Source organism: Eptatretus burgeri, chromosome 6 (genome assembly GCF_056783735.1).
Source record: "Eptatretus burgeri isolate ZD-2024b chromosome 6, Ebu_testis_v1, whole genome shotgun sequence".
NCBI classification, from domain to species: domain Eukaryota; kingdom Metazoa; phylum Chordata; class Myxini; order Myxiniformes; family Myxinidae; genus Eptatretus; species Eptatretus burgeri.
In genome coordinates, this window is record NC_140966.1 from 15908325 (window position 1) to 15925824 (window position 17500).

A 17500-nucleotide genomic window follows, 5' to 3' on the forward strand; every position below is an offset into this window, starting at 1 on the left:
AGCGCGGGTACAGTACGGACAAGGTTGTGGTGTGGTTAAAAACATACCCGTGGCTGGTTTTCGGCGTTGATCCAGAAATCCGCGACTGTATTTTCTGTTCGGTGAGCGAGATGGCCGCCATTGGCTAAACGCGGTCGTTCGCACGCCGGCAGGCGGAGTATCCACAACAATATCCACAATCAATATATATATATATATATATATATATATATATATATATATATATATATATATATATATATATATATATATATATATATATATATATGTGTGTGTATATGTATATATTGCTGGAATGTTGCGAAAGACTGTGATGCAACCCGTTAATTCAAGTTGTGTAAGTGGAGCACACAGCAGGCTCAGTCCCATTACTTTTTAGACGGACTTTGTACAGTGCACCACTTCTCGCGCCCTCAGTTTTGTGGTCTGTACTGTACTCTTAAGAGCTGTCATCTGACCTTCATTTGGCGTATTTTTGTGGTAATCGATCTTCAAGTTATCCAGTTGAAATTCCTACGAAGAAGGCTTTTATAAAGCTCGTAGTTTGGACATTAAAATGGACGTGGTGAAGCAATTCGAAGTTGGTGGACATCACTTGCGTGCTTGGCCTTGCTCCCTCAGCTGAGTACAATTAGTTTTAACGACACCAAAATAAAGTCGAGTGCTGAAAGTTCAAGCACATGTCGTGCTATAAGAATTGGAATATGTGGAGACAATGTCATGGAAAAGCTCAGCACATGGATCGAGGACCAGTCAGAGGAATGAGTTTGAGAATGATCCAGGAGAAAAGCAAGTCACTTTGGGAAGATTTGAAAGAACGTGATGGAATTGTTCGTGTTCGTGAAAGTTTTAAGGCATGCGGTTTTGAACGGTTCAAGAAGCGTGCTCATCTGCACAATATTTGAGTAATTGGAGAGGCAGCGAGTGGAGACTCTTCTGCAGCAGATTAATTCCCGGGAGAATTGAAGAAAATCACCGACGAAGGTCACGACTCGACAAAGCAAATATATCATGTAGAGAAACCCCAACAACAATCCCAGCCACTCCATCTTCTACTTATTGTTCTATTTTTTTTCTTTCTTTTTCTTTTTCTTTTTCCTGTGGTGTTGGGAAAAATATGGTTGAACCTTAAACTTCCTCATGGGGAAAAAAAAATAAACCCCACAAAAAGTAGAATTCAAAAATAAAACGACAACGGCACTTGGTCAGGTCAGGTTCGATCTGTGACCTGCTACAGGTACCATGTAAACCTGTACTAACCTGTTCCATGGTCGGGTTGTCGGCGACTAAACGGTCTCCCCCACCAGGTTTTCTGGTGAGGAGGGTGTTTGGATATGGACACCCAGCAGGATTAAAAACAAAACCTGTCAAAGGGCGGAGGAGCTCTTTGTGAGCCAACGGCCATCCATATCTAGTGCCCAACTGTGTCTGCGGACGTCCTCCTGCAGTTGGGTTACTTTCATTAGGAGGTTGGTGGCAGGATTTGCACTCCGGCCACCGTAAAACCCTTCATTCCGCAAAACGCAAAAACGCAAAAACATCTGAAAACCCACTCCGTGGGAGTACCTCCTGTGCAGCTTCCCTTCGCAGGGCAGCTCACCGGATGACGAGATTGGGGCAAAGCCTTCGGGACCCCCGATCTTTGATGATAGGAGGGAAACCACGGGGTAACATCCCTGGGTCAGATTGCGGGAGAGTGTGTCGGAGTGATGCTGAGGTGTCGTCCACCAGACGGCGGTCCCCTTGGGTTAACCTGAGGCGGTTCCTTCGGGTGGGTGCCTGGAATGTCCTATCCCTAAGAGAGGATGATCACCTGTCTCTGTTATCATCTGAGCTCAAGCGTTTGGACATAGGGATTGCAGCTCTCTCTGAGGTTCGGAGACCGGATTGCGGCGAGATAATGGTGGGTGGTTACACCTACTATTGGTCTGGTTGCTCTGATGGTTACCATACCCAAGGAGTTGCTGTAGCTGTGTCCAATAAGCTGACCCCAATGATAATAGAGGTAACACCGGTCAACGAGCGTATTATGAGATTAAGTATTCGTCACTCTTTAGGTGTCATTTCCCTGGTCTCTGTTTATGCTCCGACTGAGGCGAGTGATCTCACCGTGAAGGATGCATTCTACGCCACGCTCGAGTCTGTGGTTGATCAGTGCCCCAGAGGAGATACACTTCAAGTCTTGGGGGATTTCAATGCATCGACTGGAACTGATAGGGATGGTTATGAGGTGTGTGTTGGTCCCCATGGGTGAGGAACTATGAACCAGAATAGCACTAAGTTCCTTGACTTTGCAAGATGTCTTGGACTTAGGGTGGCTGGTTCATGGTTTCAGCGCCCACAAGCTCATCGCTGGACTTGGTATTCCAACGCTGGCGGTGTGGCAAAGGAGATTGACCATGTCCTCATTGACGGTCGTTGGAGGATGATCCAGAACTGTAGGGTCTACCGGAGTGCTCAGTTCCTCAATACTGACCACAGGCTTGTTGTAGCAACTCTAAAGCTGCACCTTAAATCCTGGAGAATGGTACCATCCCAGCCTAGGCTGGATGTTGGCAAGCTCAGTGATGAGAGAGTAGCTGAGGAGTTTGCGAACAGGCTGAGTGGACACTTGGGGGGGTCTGGGTGCTTTGAGGGGTCCTGAAGAGTTGTGGAGTGCCTTCAAGACCACCATCCTTGATGTTGCCGATGGATGTCTTGGAGCTCACCGCAGGGCAAAGAAGAATTTTGTCTCTCAAGGGACACTGGATACCATTGACCAGAGTCGCAGGGCCAGGCTGAATGGCAGAGCTGAGCTGTTCAGGGAACTGAGGCGTAAAACTGGACGTGAACTGAGGGTGGACAAGGAGGCATATGTGCGAGGAATCTGTGAGGGGGTATAGCATCACCTGTGGACAGGTGATTCTCGTCCCGTTACAGGGGAATTCGCGCATTGCGTTCATCCAAGCCCATCCCTCGGAGCACTGCAGTTCGAGCGGAGAGTGGTAGGCTCTTGACAGAGGAGTCTGAAGTGAAGGCCCGCTGGGCCGGTTACTTTGAGCGGTTGTACCAGGCTGACCTCCCAGCTGTCGAGTTGGACGTCAAGGGTGTTACAATCCCTGTTGCTGACCCTCAAATCAACTGTGGTCCACCTTCGCTTGTGGAAACACGGGCTGCGGTGAACTAGTTGAAACGGGGCAAAGCTCCAGGGATCTGTGGCATCCATGCTGAACTTCTCAAAGCTGGTGGAACTGCTGCACTCGTGTCGTTGCATGCAGTTTTGTGCTCTGCCTGGAACACAGGCATCATCCCAACTGACTGGAAGAGGGGCCTTGTTGTCCCTCTCTGCAAAGGGAAGGGTGATCGCCAAGACTGCAACAACTACCGAGGGGTGACGCTGCTCTCAGTGCCAGGCAAGATCTTTGCTCGGATAATTCTTGATAGGATTCGCAAACATCTGCTTGAGCACCAGCATCCAGAGCAGTCAGGCTTTCCACCAAAGAGGTCAACGATTGATCGTATCCTTGCCCTTCGTGTCCTCACCGAACGCAGACGAGAGTTTCGGCAGGGGCTGCTTGCAGCCTATGTTGATCTCTCTAAAGCGTTCAATTCAGTGAATCGGGATGTCCTCTGGAGGATTCTTGGTCTTCGTGGGGTGCCACCAAAACTGATCGATCTGATGTCTGAACTCTACTCTGGTACTGAGAGTGCTGTGAAGTGTGGTGGTACTATCTCTGACTTATTTCCAGTTGTTACTGGAGTTTGTCAGGGGTGTGAACTGGCTCCCACACTTTTCAGCACTTGTATGGACTGGATTTTAGGGAGGATGTCGGAGAGATCTTGCTGCGGTGCATCGTTTGGGAATGTCAAGATCTCGGACCTTGATTTTGCAGATGATGCAGTCATCTTTGCGGAGACTTTAGACATCCTTTTGGGGGCCCTCGAGGTGCTGAATGAGGAGTCGGAGCCGCTGGGATTACGGATTTCTTGGGTCAAAACTAAGATCCAGGCTTTCGGTGACATCTTGGATGCTGCTGTCCTGTCTGTGTCTGTTTGTGGTGAGGATGTTGAGGTCGTGGAGAGATTCACTTACCTTGGCAGTGATATTCATGTCTCTGCTGGCTGCGAGTCAGAGGTCAATAGACGTCTGGGTCGGGCCTGGGGAGTCATGGATTCACTGGATAATGGGGTGTGGCGTTGCCAATACCTGTGCGGAACGACGAAAGTCCGAGTCTTCAGTTCCTTGGTGCTTCCAGTCTTGCTCCATGGATGCGAGACTTTGACTCTGACTAAGGATCTGAGACGGAGACTTAATTCCTTTGGTACCAGGTTTCTTCGGAGAATCCTTGGCTCTCGCTGGTCGGATTTTTGTGTCCAACGAGCGGTTGCTGAGCGAAACTCGGATGAGATTTGTTACCTGCATAGTCCGTTAGCGTCAGTTGCGGCTTTATGTACATGTGGCTCGTTTTCCTGATGCTGATCCTGCTCACCAGATTCTCTCAGCAAGGGAGTCTCATGAGTGGAGGAGGCCAGTGGGCCAACCACATGCCTCATGGTTGCAGCAGGTTGACCATCATCTCAAGGAGATGGGGATGGGCCTGGCATCTGCCTGGGGGATGGCCAGACGGAGGCCCCTGGAGTACCGGCAGAAAGTGGACGCAGCGACGCGCTGTTCTGACACATGCTCCCATACCTGACCTGACCTGGCACTTGGTTGAGCGCATACCTCTGCCAGACTGATTCGTTTACATTTTGTGTCCCATTGATTGGCTGGATCTGCTGACTTGAACCAAAATCGAATCGGCTTTTCTTGTCATCTTACCAACTCATCCACCGAGTTTTGTCATCAACCATCCACAACGTTTTCAGATATGGTGCTTATACAGTACTATGTCGGATTGTGTTGTGATATTAGCTGGTTTCATCGCCGGTGTGATCCCCCCCAACACTTTCAGGTCAGGTATGGGAGCATGCGCCAGAGCAGCGCGTCACTGCGTCCACTTTCTGCCAGTACTCCAGAGGCTTTTGTCTGACCATCCCCAGGCAGATGCCTGGCCCATCCCCATCTCCTTGAGATGCCGATCAACCTGCTGCAACCACGACGCACGTGGTCGGCCCATTGGCCTCCTCCACTCACGAGACTCCCTCGCTGAGAGAATCTGGTGAGCAGGATCAGCGTCAGGAAAACGAGCCACATGTCCATACAGCCGCAGCTGATGCTCACGGACTATGCAGGTCACAAATTTAATTTGACTCTCTCTCAGCAACTGCTCATTGGACACAGTCGGACCAGCGAGAGCCAAGGATTCTCCGGAGACCTGGTACCAAAGGAATTAAGTGTCCGTCTCAGATCCTTAGTCAGAGTCCAAGTCTCGCATCCATGGAGCAAGACTGGAAGCACCAAGGAACTGAAGACTCGGACTTTCGTCCTCCCGCACAGGTATTGGCAGTGCCACACCCCATTATCCAGTGAATCCATGACTCCCCAGGCCCAAACCAGACGTCTATTGACCTCTGACTCACAACCGGCAGAGACATGAATATCACTGCCAAGGTAAGTGAATCTCTCCACGACCTCAACATCCTCACCACAAACAGGCACAGACAGAACAGCGGCATCCAAGATGTCATTGAAAGCCTGGTTCGTAGTTTTGACCCAGGAAACCCGTAATCCCAGCGTCTCAGACTTCTCATTCAGCACCTCGAGGGCCCCCAAAAGGATATCTAAGGCCTCTGCAAAGATTACTGCATCATCTGCGAAATCAAGGTCAGAGATCTTGACATTCTCAAACGATGCACCGCAGCTTGATCTCTCCGACATCCTCCCTAGAATCCAGTCCATACAAGTGTTGAAAAGTGTGGGGGCCAGTATACACCCCTGACGAACTCCAGTAACAACTGGAAATAAGTCAGAGATGGTACCACCACACTTCACAGCACTCTCAGTACCAGAGTAGAGTTCAGACATCAGATCGATCAGTTTTGGTGGCACCCCACGAAGACTAAGAATCCTCCAGAGGACATCCTGATTCACTGAATCAAACACTTTACAGAGATAAACATAGGCTGCCAGCAGCCCCTGCCGAAGCTCTCGTTTGCGTTCGATGAGGACACGAAGAGCAAGGATACGGTCAATCGTTGACCTCTTTGGTATAAAGCACTTTCTGTCCACTTCAAATCCTTTTAATCCATTGGTCCATCTTTCAATCCTTTAATTCATCGATCCATTCATCCATCGTACATTCTTTCACCCCTTTGCCCCATGCTCCCCTCAAAAACCCTCTCCCTTCATCCTTCATCCAACATCCAAACCCTTCACCCTTTCACCTCCAAGTCACCATTTCCCATACATCCCAAAACACCCTGTTAACTCCAAATGGGAGAACAAACCCTTCAGTGTGGGAAACATAATTTTCCATCAAGTTGAATAAATTCCTTTCCTTCCTTGCCTCCTGAGATCCCCATTGAAAAACACAAATCGTGACATAAAGTTACCTTGGGAAAGTCGTTGTCAAGAGGAAAGGTTGGGGGGGGGAGGGGTGTCCTTTGGTCAGAGATGGAGGATTATTCTGGAAGAGACTCAGGGAATCAGAGCCAGGAGCCAATAGGGATGCAACACAAGCAAGCAGTAAGATGCACAAAGCGTCATGACTACACCTTGTGTCGGGGGTGATAAGCCAGAATGGCGAGCGAATGCTTTCTCCTTGGCCACACACCCACTTTGCCACGAGCTCTTTTCACCAAGCTCACACTGAGATATGCCTGCCTGGACCGTTAGAGCTGCCTGAGGAGGGGGGTGGAGGTGGAGGGGGGGCGGTGGAGCCGGCCTGTTGTGGACAGCATCAAGATTGCACAGGCCATTGCCTGGTTCGACCACGAGGGCCCTGGCTGTTTCTACCTGCATGAGACGCACAATACTCAACATCGCACGTACAATTCCGATATTCCCATTTCCCTCATCCATCCTGTCCTTCACTTGGGGCCGACACGGGGCCCGCCTGTCCATGTCGGGTGAGTCGGGAGTCGAACACGCTCCACTCTACTTCTAAACTACTTCTTCCTGTCTACTTTCCTGGTTTCAGTGATGGTGCCATGTCTTGTCTCAGTACGTTTGTAGAATTGGCTTCGATAAATACATGTCTTGGAATTGCTATATCTGTAATTTATGTGTCTTGTGGATATCAACTTATGAATACATTTTTAGTAATCATTTCCTTGCTTGTTGTAAATAAATGCTTGCTGTCTGCTTGTAAACATATTTCCAACCTGTTTGAGTGTCATTTATTACATTGGTTAAATTGTAGTGTGTACAAATGGATATATGGACGTTTTACCCCATTGATCGCTCATACCACTAGCCAATGTTCATTCATGGATCGCTCAGCCTTGTGTATAAAATAAACAGGTAAATGTTGAGGGTGCGGTTCCACAATGGTAGCACCAAACCACCAGTGAGGTAACATCGAAGTTAAAGAGCGAGGACCCGGCTCTGGTCGTTTCAATCGGTGTCCGCTGTTGCTCAGCTGTGGCTGGTGGTCTCGGGTCCGGAGGTCGAGAGAGTCTCAGAAGTCCCCCTCGTGGTAACCCCCAAGCCCTGATTCTGTAACAATATACTGTACAGTATCGTTTTTACCCTTGTCACTCAATGGTGAAGAATTGCATTAAAAAAAATCTCAGATCTGGAATCGGATCCAGATCTTCACCAAAATCGAGTCACTTCTTTCTTGTCATACACCCAACCAGTCCACCGAGTTTCGTCTGAATCCATCCACAAATTTTTGAGACATCCTTTTCACAGACAGACAGGTGAAAAAGGTGAGCGGAGGTAATGATACCCTCATCCACCTTAATTATTTTTGCGATGGGAAAGTTTTATGTATTTATTTATTTATTTATTTTTTGACCTCAGCTTAAAAATATTATCAAAGTATGAAAGCTCTGGTTAATATGATCAACCTTTCTTTTATGCTTTTCTTTGCCTTCTAATTGCATGCTGTAAAGTGTAAATCATGATGCAACAGTGGTTAAAATGATAAATCTTCAATATTAAAAAGAATAAAAATGAAGTTTATAATTCAAGCCTTCACCGAGCTACTTTGTCATTGTAATGACCTTGTTTTAATCTCTGGTTGACATTTCTATGGAATCGCCACTCATTCTACCACTGCACCAGATTCTGATCTTTTTTATTTTTTTCTTCACACGTGCATCTTTTTTCAAAATCCTTGAATCTGCCTTTTTCTTTTGTTGTCTGTTTGTATTGAATTTTCTTGGGGTTATTATTATTTTTCTGCCACTGCTGAACATTGTGATGTTTCATTTCCATGGAAATGTCAACCAGAGATCTGTCCACTCACTTTCAGAGCATGACAAACTTTAGCAGGATGCATTGCATTCTGCTTTTTCCAAAGTTGATCTTTTATATGTCTGTTAACATTTTTCTCGTTTGTTTTCTTTACAGCTACAGAGACGGGCCACATTGGCCTTCGAGATTTAAACAGCTTGGTAATACCACTTGCCCATACTGCTGTACACTCCCGCCCTGTTACCCGTCTTAAGTTCTCTCCCCACAGGTAACTGTGCCAAGTTGTCAGTTTTGCGGAAATATAATTTTAACTGTTTGCTTGTGCTTTGTTTCTACTTTTCATGTGACTATGCCATTATATATTGATATTGATATTGAACTTGTATCAGCCAATTATTTTCCAGTTAGAGTTTTGTTTTGGTCCAATTGTAGTTTCTTCTCTTGAGATAATTTGCTGTTGAAAACTCTTTTCTCCAGGCACCGAGTTCATTCTGTCATGTTTGCTTTGCAGTGCTGCATGGTTAGCATCTGCAGGAGAGGACTGCCGCGTCTTTGTGAGCAATGCTGAGGATAAGCTGTCTCTGATGTGAGTACGAGAAATGGTGGAATGAGGGAAAATTGTTTGATAGTTTTGTCTTCACTGCCAAGTTCAGAATTTCTGCCTGCAAGAATCGGTGTCGTGTGAATGGAGCTTTGTCTCCATTAGCATGGTGGATGTTTGAACTGCTCTAGATTATTTTCTGCACTTGTACTTGAATACACCATGCGCAAGATCCCCTTTTATAAGGAAAGTTTGGTAAATTGCCTTGTATGTTTCAAACCTCGAAACGAGTGTTTCGTGCGTGTTTAAAGGGGTAGCACGGCGGACAATAAAAACGATCACTTTCAATTTTTTCAATCAATTGACGACCAGCCAGGTGGTAACCAGCAACATGCAACAGAAGGAACTTTAAAATGTATTTTATTGAAAACCCACTGAATTATGATTTCATTATTACCGATTGATATTGGCGCATTTTAACAATCAATAATTCATCAGTAACTGTAAACTTCCGCGCAGGAAAGTACAAGTCGCGGTCAATGCTTATCAATCTTAATCAAAGTTACATACATATATTTCAATGCAGTTTCAAATACTTCAACTCTTTACAAAGGCAATTTTCCTGTGACAAAGGCAACTTTACACTCGCGTTTTAATACACCCCCTTTCACCAGGATTTGAGCCGTGAATCAGTTTTTTTTTTTTTGTATACCTTGGTCGAGGCTCGTATGAGAGCTAACACACAACTCACAGCAAGGAGGCATGAGACAAGAGGGGCGGGAGTGGAAGGGACAAAACAGTGGGGAACAGACACATTAGGTGAACTGTGGAAGGGAGATGGGATGGGGATGGGACGGGGAACATGGCGAAGAGAAGATGGACATTTCAGGGACTTTCAGGAAGGAAAGCAGGAGAAATGAAGGAAGTGGGCTTGGGTGGATTATCGGGGGTAGAAAAGATCGAGGATTTGGATGGGGGAAGATAAGAGGTGGTGGTGAACAGCTGTTTTGAAAGCCTGGAGGGAAGAATGGGAAAGAATAGAGTGAGGAAGTTTATTCCAAAGGCGGGAAAAAGAGGAATGAAAGAGTGAAGATGAGCAGTGATTCGTGATTTTGGTAATTTTACCAGAAGGGGGTTGTTGGCGGATCTTGAGCGCCCTGTGGAAATGTGGTGGGGACAAATCGCAGAGAGAGCAGGGGGGGCAAGGCTGGAGAGGAGTCGGTAGAAGACAGAAAGACCACCGACCAACCTGCGGTGATTGAGTGAGAGGCCCAAAGACTCAGCTTCATTGCGGGAGATGCCGATGATCTTAAATGCCCTGGTTTTGACAGCGTGAAGCCGAGAAAGGTGGGAAGCAGGAGCACCAGCCCAGAGGGGAGAGCAGTACTCCATCAGGCTACGGACAAAAGCTTTGTAAGTGGTCAGGAGCTCAAGAGGGCCGAGGAAGGACTTAGCACGACGGAGGATTCCCAGTCGGCGACTGGCTTTTGAGGCGAGTTTGGAAATGTGACTTTCCCAGGAAAGGTCATGGCAGATAGTGAGACCGAGAAGCTTGAAAGAAAAGACTTCTTCCAGAGGATTGTTGAGAAAGTGGATGGGGGGGTTTTGTAAACGGTCCTTTCGAAGAGACATAGTGAGAGTGTGAGATTTGTCTGGATTGAAAGACATGTTCCACGTGTTGGACCAGTTTGTGATTTTACCAAGATCTGCAGTGAGCGAAGAAGCTGCTGCTTGCTGGTCTGAGGGATGACAGATGGTACGGCAGAGGGTGGAGTCGTCGGCAAAGAGAAATAGAGGATTTTCCAGAGAGTCCGAGAGATCATTGATGAAAACCAGAAAAAGAACAGGGCCCAGAACGCTACCTTGAGGAACTCCAGCCTGCACAGGAAGAGGGGATGAAAGAACTCCATTTAGGGCCACACGTTGACTGCGACAGGGGAGGAAGTCTGCGAGCCATGAGTGGAGATGGCCTTGAATACCATGGGAAGAGAGTTTGGTGAGTAGGGCAGGGTGCCAGACTGTGTCAAAAGCACGTGATATGTCCAGGGATACGGCTCGGATTTCCTGTCTGGCATTGAGGACCTCCATCCATTGATGGGAGAGCAGAAGCAGCATATCCAGGGTAGAGTGACCTGGTCTGAAACCAAATTGATGATTGGAAATCAAGCCATTGGAGAAGAGGAAGGATTTCATGTCTGAAGCGATGATGGATTCCATCACCTTGCTGATGATTGGGAGAAGGCTGATTGGTCTGTAGTTACAGGGATCTGTTTTTGCACCTTTTTCATGCAGGGCAGTGATGTTAGCAGATTTCCAAGCAGATGGCAGATGACCTTGGGCAAATGAGAGGGTGAATAGAACAGAGAGAGGGTGAGCAAGAGCAGAAGAGCAGGCTTTGAGGACAATTGGGCTGATGCCGTCTGGACCGGTTGCAGAATCTGACTCGAGGTTTAAAAGCAAGCTCTCCACCTTGTTAGGAGAAAAGGACACAGAGTCCAGGGACAGTTGGGTGCGACTGGGTAAAGTGGGTAGAGATAGTGATGGGTTTAGGACACAAGATTTAGCTTCCAACACCGAGTTTAGACATTCAGCTTTATCACGTGTGGAATCAGCAGTGCGGCCATTTGAGGTAAGGGAGGGGATGGATGGGGAACATACACCAGAAACAGATTTGATTAAACGCCACCAGGATTTTGAGGAGGGAGAGAGGTTTCAGAACATGTTAAAATGTTGCAGTGTCCAAACGTGCGATTAAACCTTTTGCCGTGTCCAATCAAGCGTGTGCAGATCAGTGAACCTTTTGCCTGTGGAAACAATCATATCATTGAAGCGAGTATGAAAATGAATGGTCGTGCAGAGACGAACCTTGCAGATTAGCGATCAGCTTTGAGTGTGGAGAGTGAGCCCCGCGGGAATTGTCACGCATAGTGGTATCTCACTGCTTCTCCAGCCGAACCGTGAGAAGGCACGAGGTGAAGGGATCGATCTTGGTGCACTGCTCCCAAGGAAAGCTGCCGGCTTGCTTTGTTGTCTCCTGGTAAGCACAACCAATCTGCCAGCAGGAGTGAAGCCATACACCAGCCTGGTGTATGACTGGATCAATACCCAGGTCAGTGGTCACTGTGTGCTCAATGCAAAAGCTCATGATACCGTCGCTGCCTGTCTCCCACTATGTCCAGCACTCTGCCGTTCCAAGGCTCCATACGCTGCTTAAGCTGGATCTCTGGTTCACTTCCAAGATCACATCCATATTGCATCTGCTTCTCCTCCTCTCCTCACCTCACATGTTGCATCTGCTTCTCCTCCTCTCCTCACCTCACCTTTTTAAAGCAAACTCTGTCTGAATCCAAAGATTGACCACCGTTTGACCGTTGACTGAGAGTGTCGTTTTCCATAATAAAACTTTCACCAAATTAGCTCACACAGTGCAAAAAGGCCCTGTTGACCAAAACATTCAGACTCGACACCAGTCATCTTCAAAGTTCTGTTGACAATTCGTCTCTATGCCATGATGCCAATGACGCATGCTAATGTCTGTGCACGAATCCTTTGTCCCACATTACATCTCAATAAATCAGTTCACTGAAACTCGAGTTACCTTTGTCCCCGAATTATCAGAATCCTGTCTTTAACACAAAACTTAACATTTCCAATCATATAGGATTTACGAATCTGTAACAAATTGAATAAATCTTCAACCCATCCTGTTTTGTTCATGGAGATTAAAAATAATTAGAAACCTTTTCGAAGTGATTTTAAAAGATCTATAAATGACCATCTGTTTTTATTTTCTCAAAGCACCACCACTAAAACACAGGCACTCGGTGCAATGTGCATACCACAAAACCGTGTGCTTATCTTGCGTTATGTTCAAAACGCAGTTATGTTCAAAACGTCAAGCTTTTTCACATTTTTGTGCAACTTTGTCTTGCCTATATGCAATGAGATGTGGAGCTCAAGGAGTGGTGAAAGATATTTTCAAAGTGCATTTCTGAACAGGACTTCATGAAGACTTCATTGAAAATGGGCTCAAGAATAATGTAATGGAGGGGAATAAAAGAGGTAATTCCATACCAAATTGTCTAATTTTCCAAAAGTTATGCATATGACTTTCTCTTGCATTTATAAAAAAATAATTCTTAAATATTGTTTTGGGGAAAATGACCCAGCAAAGTTTTTTGGGGGGGCTTATAACACTTTGCATTTTTCAAATGGAGTCCTGTTTTTGGAGACACATCTCGTCACTGGATACATATGTCAAGCTGAAACGTTATACGACTTTTTTTTCCTTTTTTTTTCTTTTCAACGCTCCCACAGCTGAAGGCCGTAGGCATTGTTTTTGGGTTGACTGTCTGTGCTTCCATCCATTATCCATTATCGGTTTATGGTTTTTGTTTTTGTTTTTAACCACAATAACTTCTGAACCACTGAAGGGCTGTCATCCAAACTTAGCAGAAGTATGGAATGTAATACAAAGATGACCTTTGACTTGTTCAACCCAAAATTAAATCGGTTCATGTGCTCTTTTAAAATTGTTTTTCAGACCATAACTCGAGTCAGATCTGATGTCTCTTCTGCATCTCTTTTCTCTCTTTTCTCTCTCGCACTCTCACGTGACCGTTAATTTTTCATGTGACCTTTAATTGAGGCAGAGGCATATCCATCAATGCATTCACATCAAATTCGATTTTCTAGTTGTCCAAACTTTAAGGATTTGCTGACAAAAACAGTTTACCTTCCATTTTCAAGTTGGGCATCTCAAAAGAGGCATTTAATGTGATTTTAGGGGTTTATCCCATGATTAGAGTATTCAAACAGTGCCCCATGAGTGGTAAGAATAATTCCATTTCGATGCTTAACATTTAGGTATAGTTATAATCCACACAAAGCATTAATTGATCAAATTATTTATCAATATATTGATGGAATCATAATGACTATCTGTAACAAGAAAACTACTGTAATTGCTAAAGAAAGCCCCCTCATTGTCACGTATAGTAAACTGTGTGGGAAGTTACCCAGTTCATTCAAACTCACATTTAAGAAATATACATATTTGATCGACGTCTGTACGAAGTTTCAGATGTGTGGCTCATGATTTTTATTTTGAAATTACAGGTACATCATTCAGTGACAAGGTTGCTGCACTTGCATTCATCATTTGATTACAAGTCATTGTAATTTACTCCTATTCCCCATGTCCCTGCTGCTTTTGCAATGATTGATGTCTTAGTGCAGTACTCATATTTCTATAACTGTGAACCAACAAGAATAGTATAGCAATACAAGTATTTACAGATCATCAGCTCTATTTCAGGACGGCAGGAAATCATGAGACTTAATAGAGTTGAAGTATTGCCGGTTTGCCTTTCTTCATAACAACCTCTTGTGTTACTTTATTTATTTTTTTGTGTTATACCTCCCACCCCCAAACTCTGACTTCCCCCTGATCCCGCACCCCACCCCCTGACTCCATAAAATTTGGTGTATTGAAGATTTTGTTTTCTGGGTGAGATAATGGTGAAAGGAATGTGGAGGTGATCACACCTGAATCAACTAGAATGACACTTGGTGGAGTACATTCCTCCGCAAGGCTGAACAGTTTACGTTTTGTATCCCTCTGGTAGGCCAGATCTGCTGACCTGAACCAAAATCAAAATGGCTTGTTCTTGTCATCTAACCAACTCTTCTACGACGTTTTGTCATAATTAGAGGTCAACCGACATGAGTTTTTCAAGGGCCAATGCCGATACCGATATTTAGAGAGCAGAGGGGCCGATGAATCATCTAATGCTGATGTAAGCACCTGATTAAGCGATTAAATAATAATAATAAGAGCGAATTAAATAAAATTGTTGAACTTGAATGAACAAATTCATTTAACACAATAATATTAACTGAGCTTGCTTGCTCATGCACAACATCACAGTCCAATCTAGGCTAACTGCCAATGTTATTTTAATTATCAATGCAATGATAATGTTGAGCAAAGCTTACCCAGCAATCATCCACAAATCTGGGATCCTAAAATCCGGTTTTACCTGAAAACTGCCAATTTGTCAAGGTAAAACTATAATATTGACATTTCGTTGAAAAAAGGAAAAAAAACTAAAACATTTTAATTCCCATCTCCCACATAGTTCTAGTACTTGCCACCATGATTGGGTGGCAGGGAGTGTTTCCTGCCATTTGTTTCATTTTTCATTATTCTCACTTTTAGCCTCATATACAATAATTCCTCTTTCAACGTGGTCGTTGTACTCCGAGAATTTACCGTGTTAGCTGAAAACGTGTAAAACGAAAGTAATTTTCCCATAAACACTGTAATCGGTGGAGGTTGTGTCAGGACATCTGTGGGTGGAGGGGGAAGACAGACAGACAGACAGACAGACACGGTCACTTGTGCATTGAAATAAAAGTAGAAAGAGCAATCGGAGATTGCAGACCCTCACCAGAGCTTGTTTCGTGTGGCGTTTTTGTACTGGTGTGTTACAAAATTAATGAGACAATTGGAACTGCTTGCCATGTCCCAAGTTTCAATTTTTTCCGTTGTGGTTTCAGAGATGCAGAGGTCCGAAGTTTTTCTATTTTTCTAACATGGCTGCCACACCATGTGACCTATGATGTCATAATTTGATTAAACGATTCCACATGAGTAGTCACACACATGTTGAAAATGTCTCAATCCGACAAGCGGTTGCGGAGAAAAAGTTCTGTACAAAAAAAACAGACAGACAAACAAATAAATATCAGACCCAAACGCAATACCCTCTCCTTCGGCAAGGGTAATAAAATGAAACTTCACCAACCTATGTTAAATGGTGTTGCTTGTGGTGATTGAGGTGGAGTTAGAGGAGAAGAAGGTGCTGGGTCATCAACATCTGATGTTGCAGTTCATCACGTTAATCTGAATTGGAGTTGGTCATGTTGCAGTTAATGTGATTCACTTTCTTTACAGTAATGGCGAAACTCTGAGCACACTTGCTTTGATTGTATCGGCATTTGCACAAATCATTCGGAAGGTGGATTCCGTCAGTCGAAGCACTCGGCAAATGTTCGCTGCTTCTGTCGCTCGGCCACTTCTTCTTTCACTTTCATTTAAATGGCTCTCCTTTGTTTATTAGGAACGGAGGTGCTTGTATCACTTGTTGATCCCTTATCAGTCACGGTGTCAAAGGATGCACAAAATATTACGTGCTAAGTTTAGGGGAGGTTTTGACATTTGATGTGCCCACACACTGCCCAGCATCCTAATGGCCCATGTTTGACTCGTTTGGTCGGCGCGGAGTGATGGCCGGATGTGGTTCAGACGCTTATATTGTAGCGGGGCCGGGTATCCGCGACGAGCACGACCGCTAGATGGAGCAGTGGAGTCGGCTCCACCGATTACCCGGAACTTATAGGTAGTCACCCCGGAAAACTCCGGAGCTGACGGGTCCCTTACCGGACCGAAGTTCGCCAATAGGTCGACCACGTGGGGTAGGGTCGATTGCCAATTTCAATTTACCTAAATACCCACGTCATCCAAACTACCGGGGAAATTCACCCTCGACGGCGCTCGTACTGAACGAGCCGCTAGCGTGCTCGAACCGAGTGTGACCCGAGCTGACAGTCACCGAGCTTCCATCGATCCAAATGTCCCTTTACAGCGGCAACAACGACCTGGCTAATTCTCCAACACTCATCATGCTAAGCCAATGGAAGGAAACGCAGCAACAAACGGATACATTGAACACATGGGTTTATTTATAATGTGGCAGGGGGGCACGCAAGAAGCAGAGTTATCCGAATATCGAGATGCACCTATGTACAGCAAGGCACTTAACAATTTATTACTTACTGGACTGGCACCACAAACACACATACACACACACCCAAAAGAAACGGTGGCCACAGCCTTTATTGAGGCTTCCAGCTCGGATGGAAAGGCGAGCTGAAGACCAGAGCCTGCCTCAGACCTGTCCACCTCGTGTGGTCTTCGAGCTGATTCGAACCGGGCACCAGTGGGAGGCGAGCCGAATCCAGACACCGGTGAGCCGCGATCAGCCTCCTCAGCTCCGTTTGGCGCTCGTCCTGGCAACCAAACCTCTCCTCTGTATCCTTCTGAAAGACGGCGCGCACCCCTTGCGGTTCTGTTGGCGGCAGGACCTCTGAATCTCGAGCACTTCTTCCCAGGATCTCTCAAGCTCTTCTTGTTCGCCGACCGAGACGGCGCGCAACCCCTGCGGTTTTTGCGGGGGATGGTGTCTCTCAAGCTCTCTTCAGCTCTTCTTGTTTGCCGACCGAGACACGGCGCGCAACCCCTGTGGTTCTTGCGGGGATGGTGTCTCTCAAGCTCTCTTCAGCTCTTCTTGTTCGCCGACCGAGACACGGCGCGTAACCCCTGCGGATCTTGCTGGGGATGGTGTTTCTCAAGCTCTCTTCAGCTCTTCTTGTTCACCGACCGAGACGCGACGCGCAACCCCTGTTGTTCTTGCGGCGGATGTTGTCTCTCAAGCTCTCTTCAGCCCTTCTTGTTCGCCGACTGCCACACCCTTATTCACCCTGTCTCTGGGGGGGGGGGACACCTTCACCCTCCCCGCTCTCCCTTACTGGGCGGTTTTGGCGCGCAGAACTGTTCGTCACCCTGTCATTGGCGAAAACGAGCGGCAAGTCCATTGATTGGCCCGGGGGCA

At 46.2% G+C, this 17500-nt stretch overlaps 1 protein-coding gene across 3 annotated transcripts in view; it reads left to right on the forward strand.

The window, feature by feature from the left end:
• The window catches only part of WDR77 (WD repeat domain 77), a 166345-nt gene that overhangs the window by 117860 nt on the left and 30985 nt on the right, over positions 1-17500 (forward strand). The window contains exons 8-11 of one of the 3 annotated variants that reach the window (XM_085884180.1): positions 8441-8552; positions 8796-8870; positions 11776-11862; positions 12005-12362. In XM_085884180.1, coding sequence (XP_085740306.1) covers positions 8441-8552; positions 8796-8870; positions 11776-11862; positions 12005-12182 — 452 coding nt within the window. In that variant the 3' untranslated portion in view covers positions 12183-12362. Of the gene's footprint in view, positions 1-8440; positions 8553-8795; positions 8871-11775; positions 11935-12004; positions 12363-17500 lie in introns of those variants that run through there. The other 2 variants (XR_015058974.1, XM_085884181.1) reach the window with 2 other exon arrangements.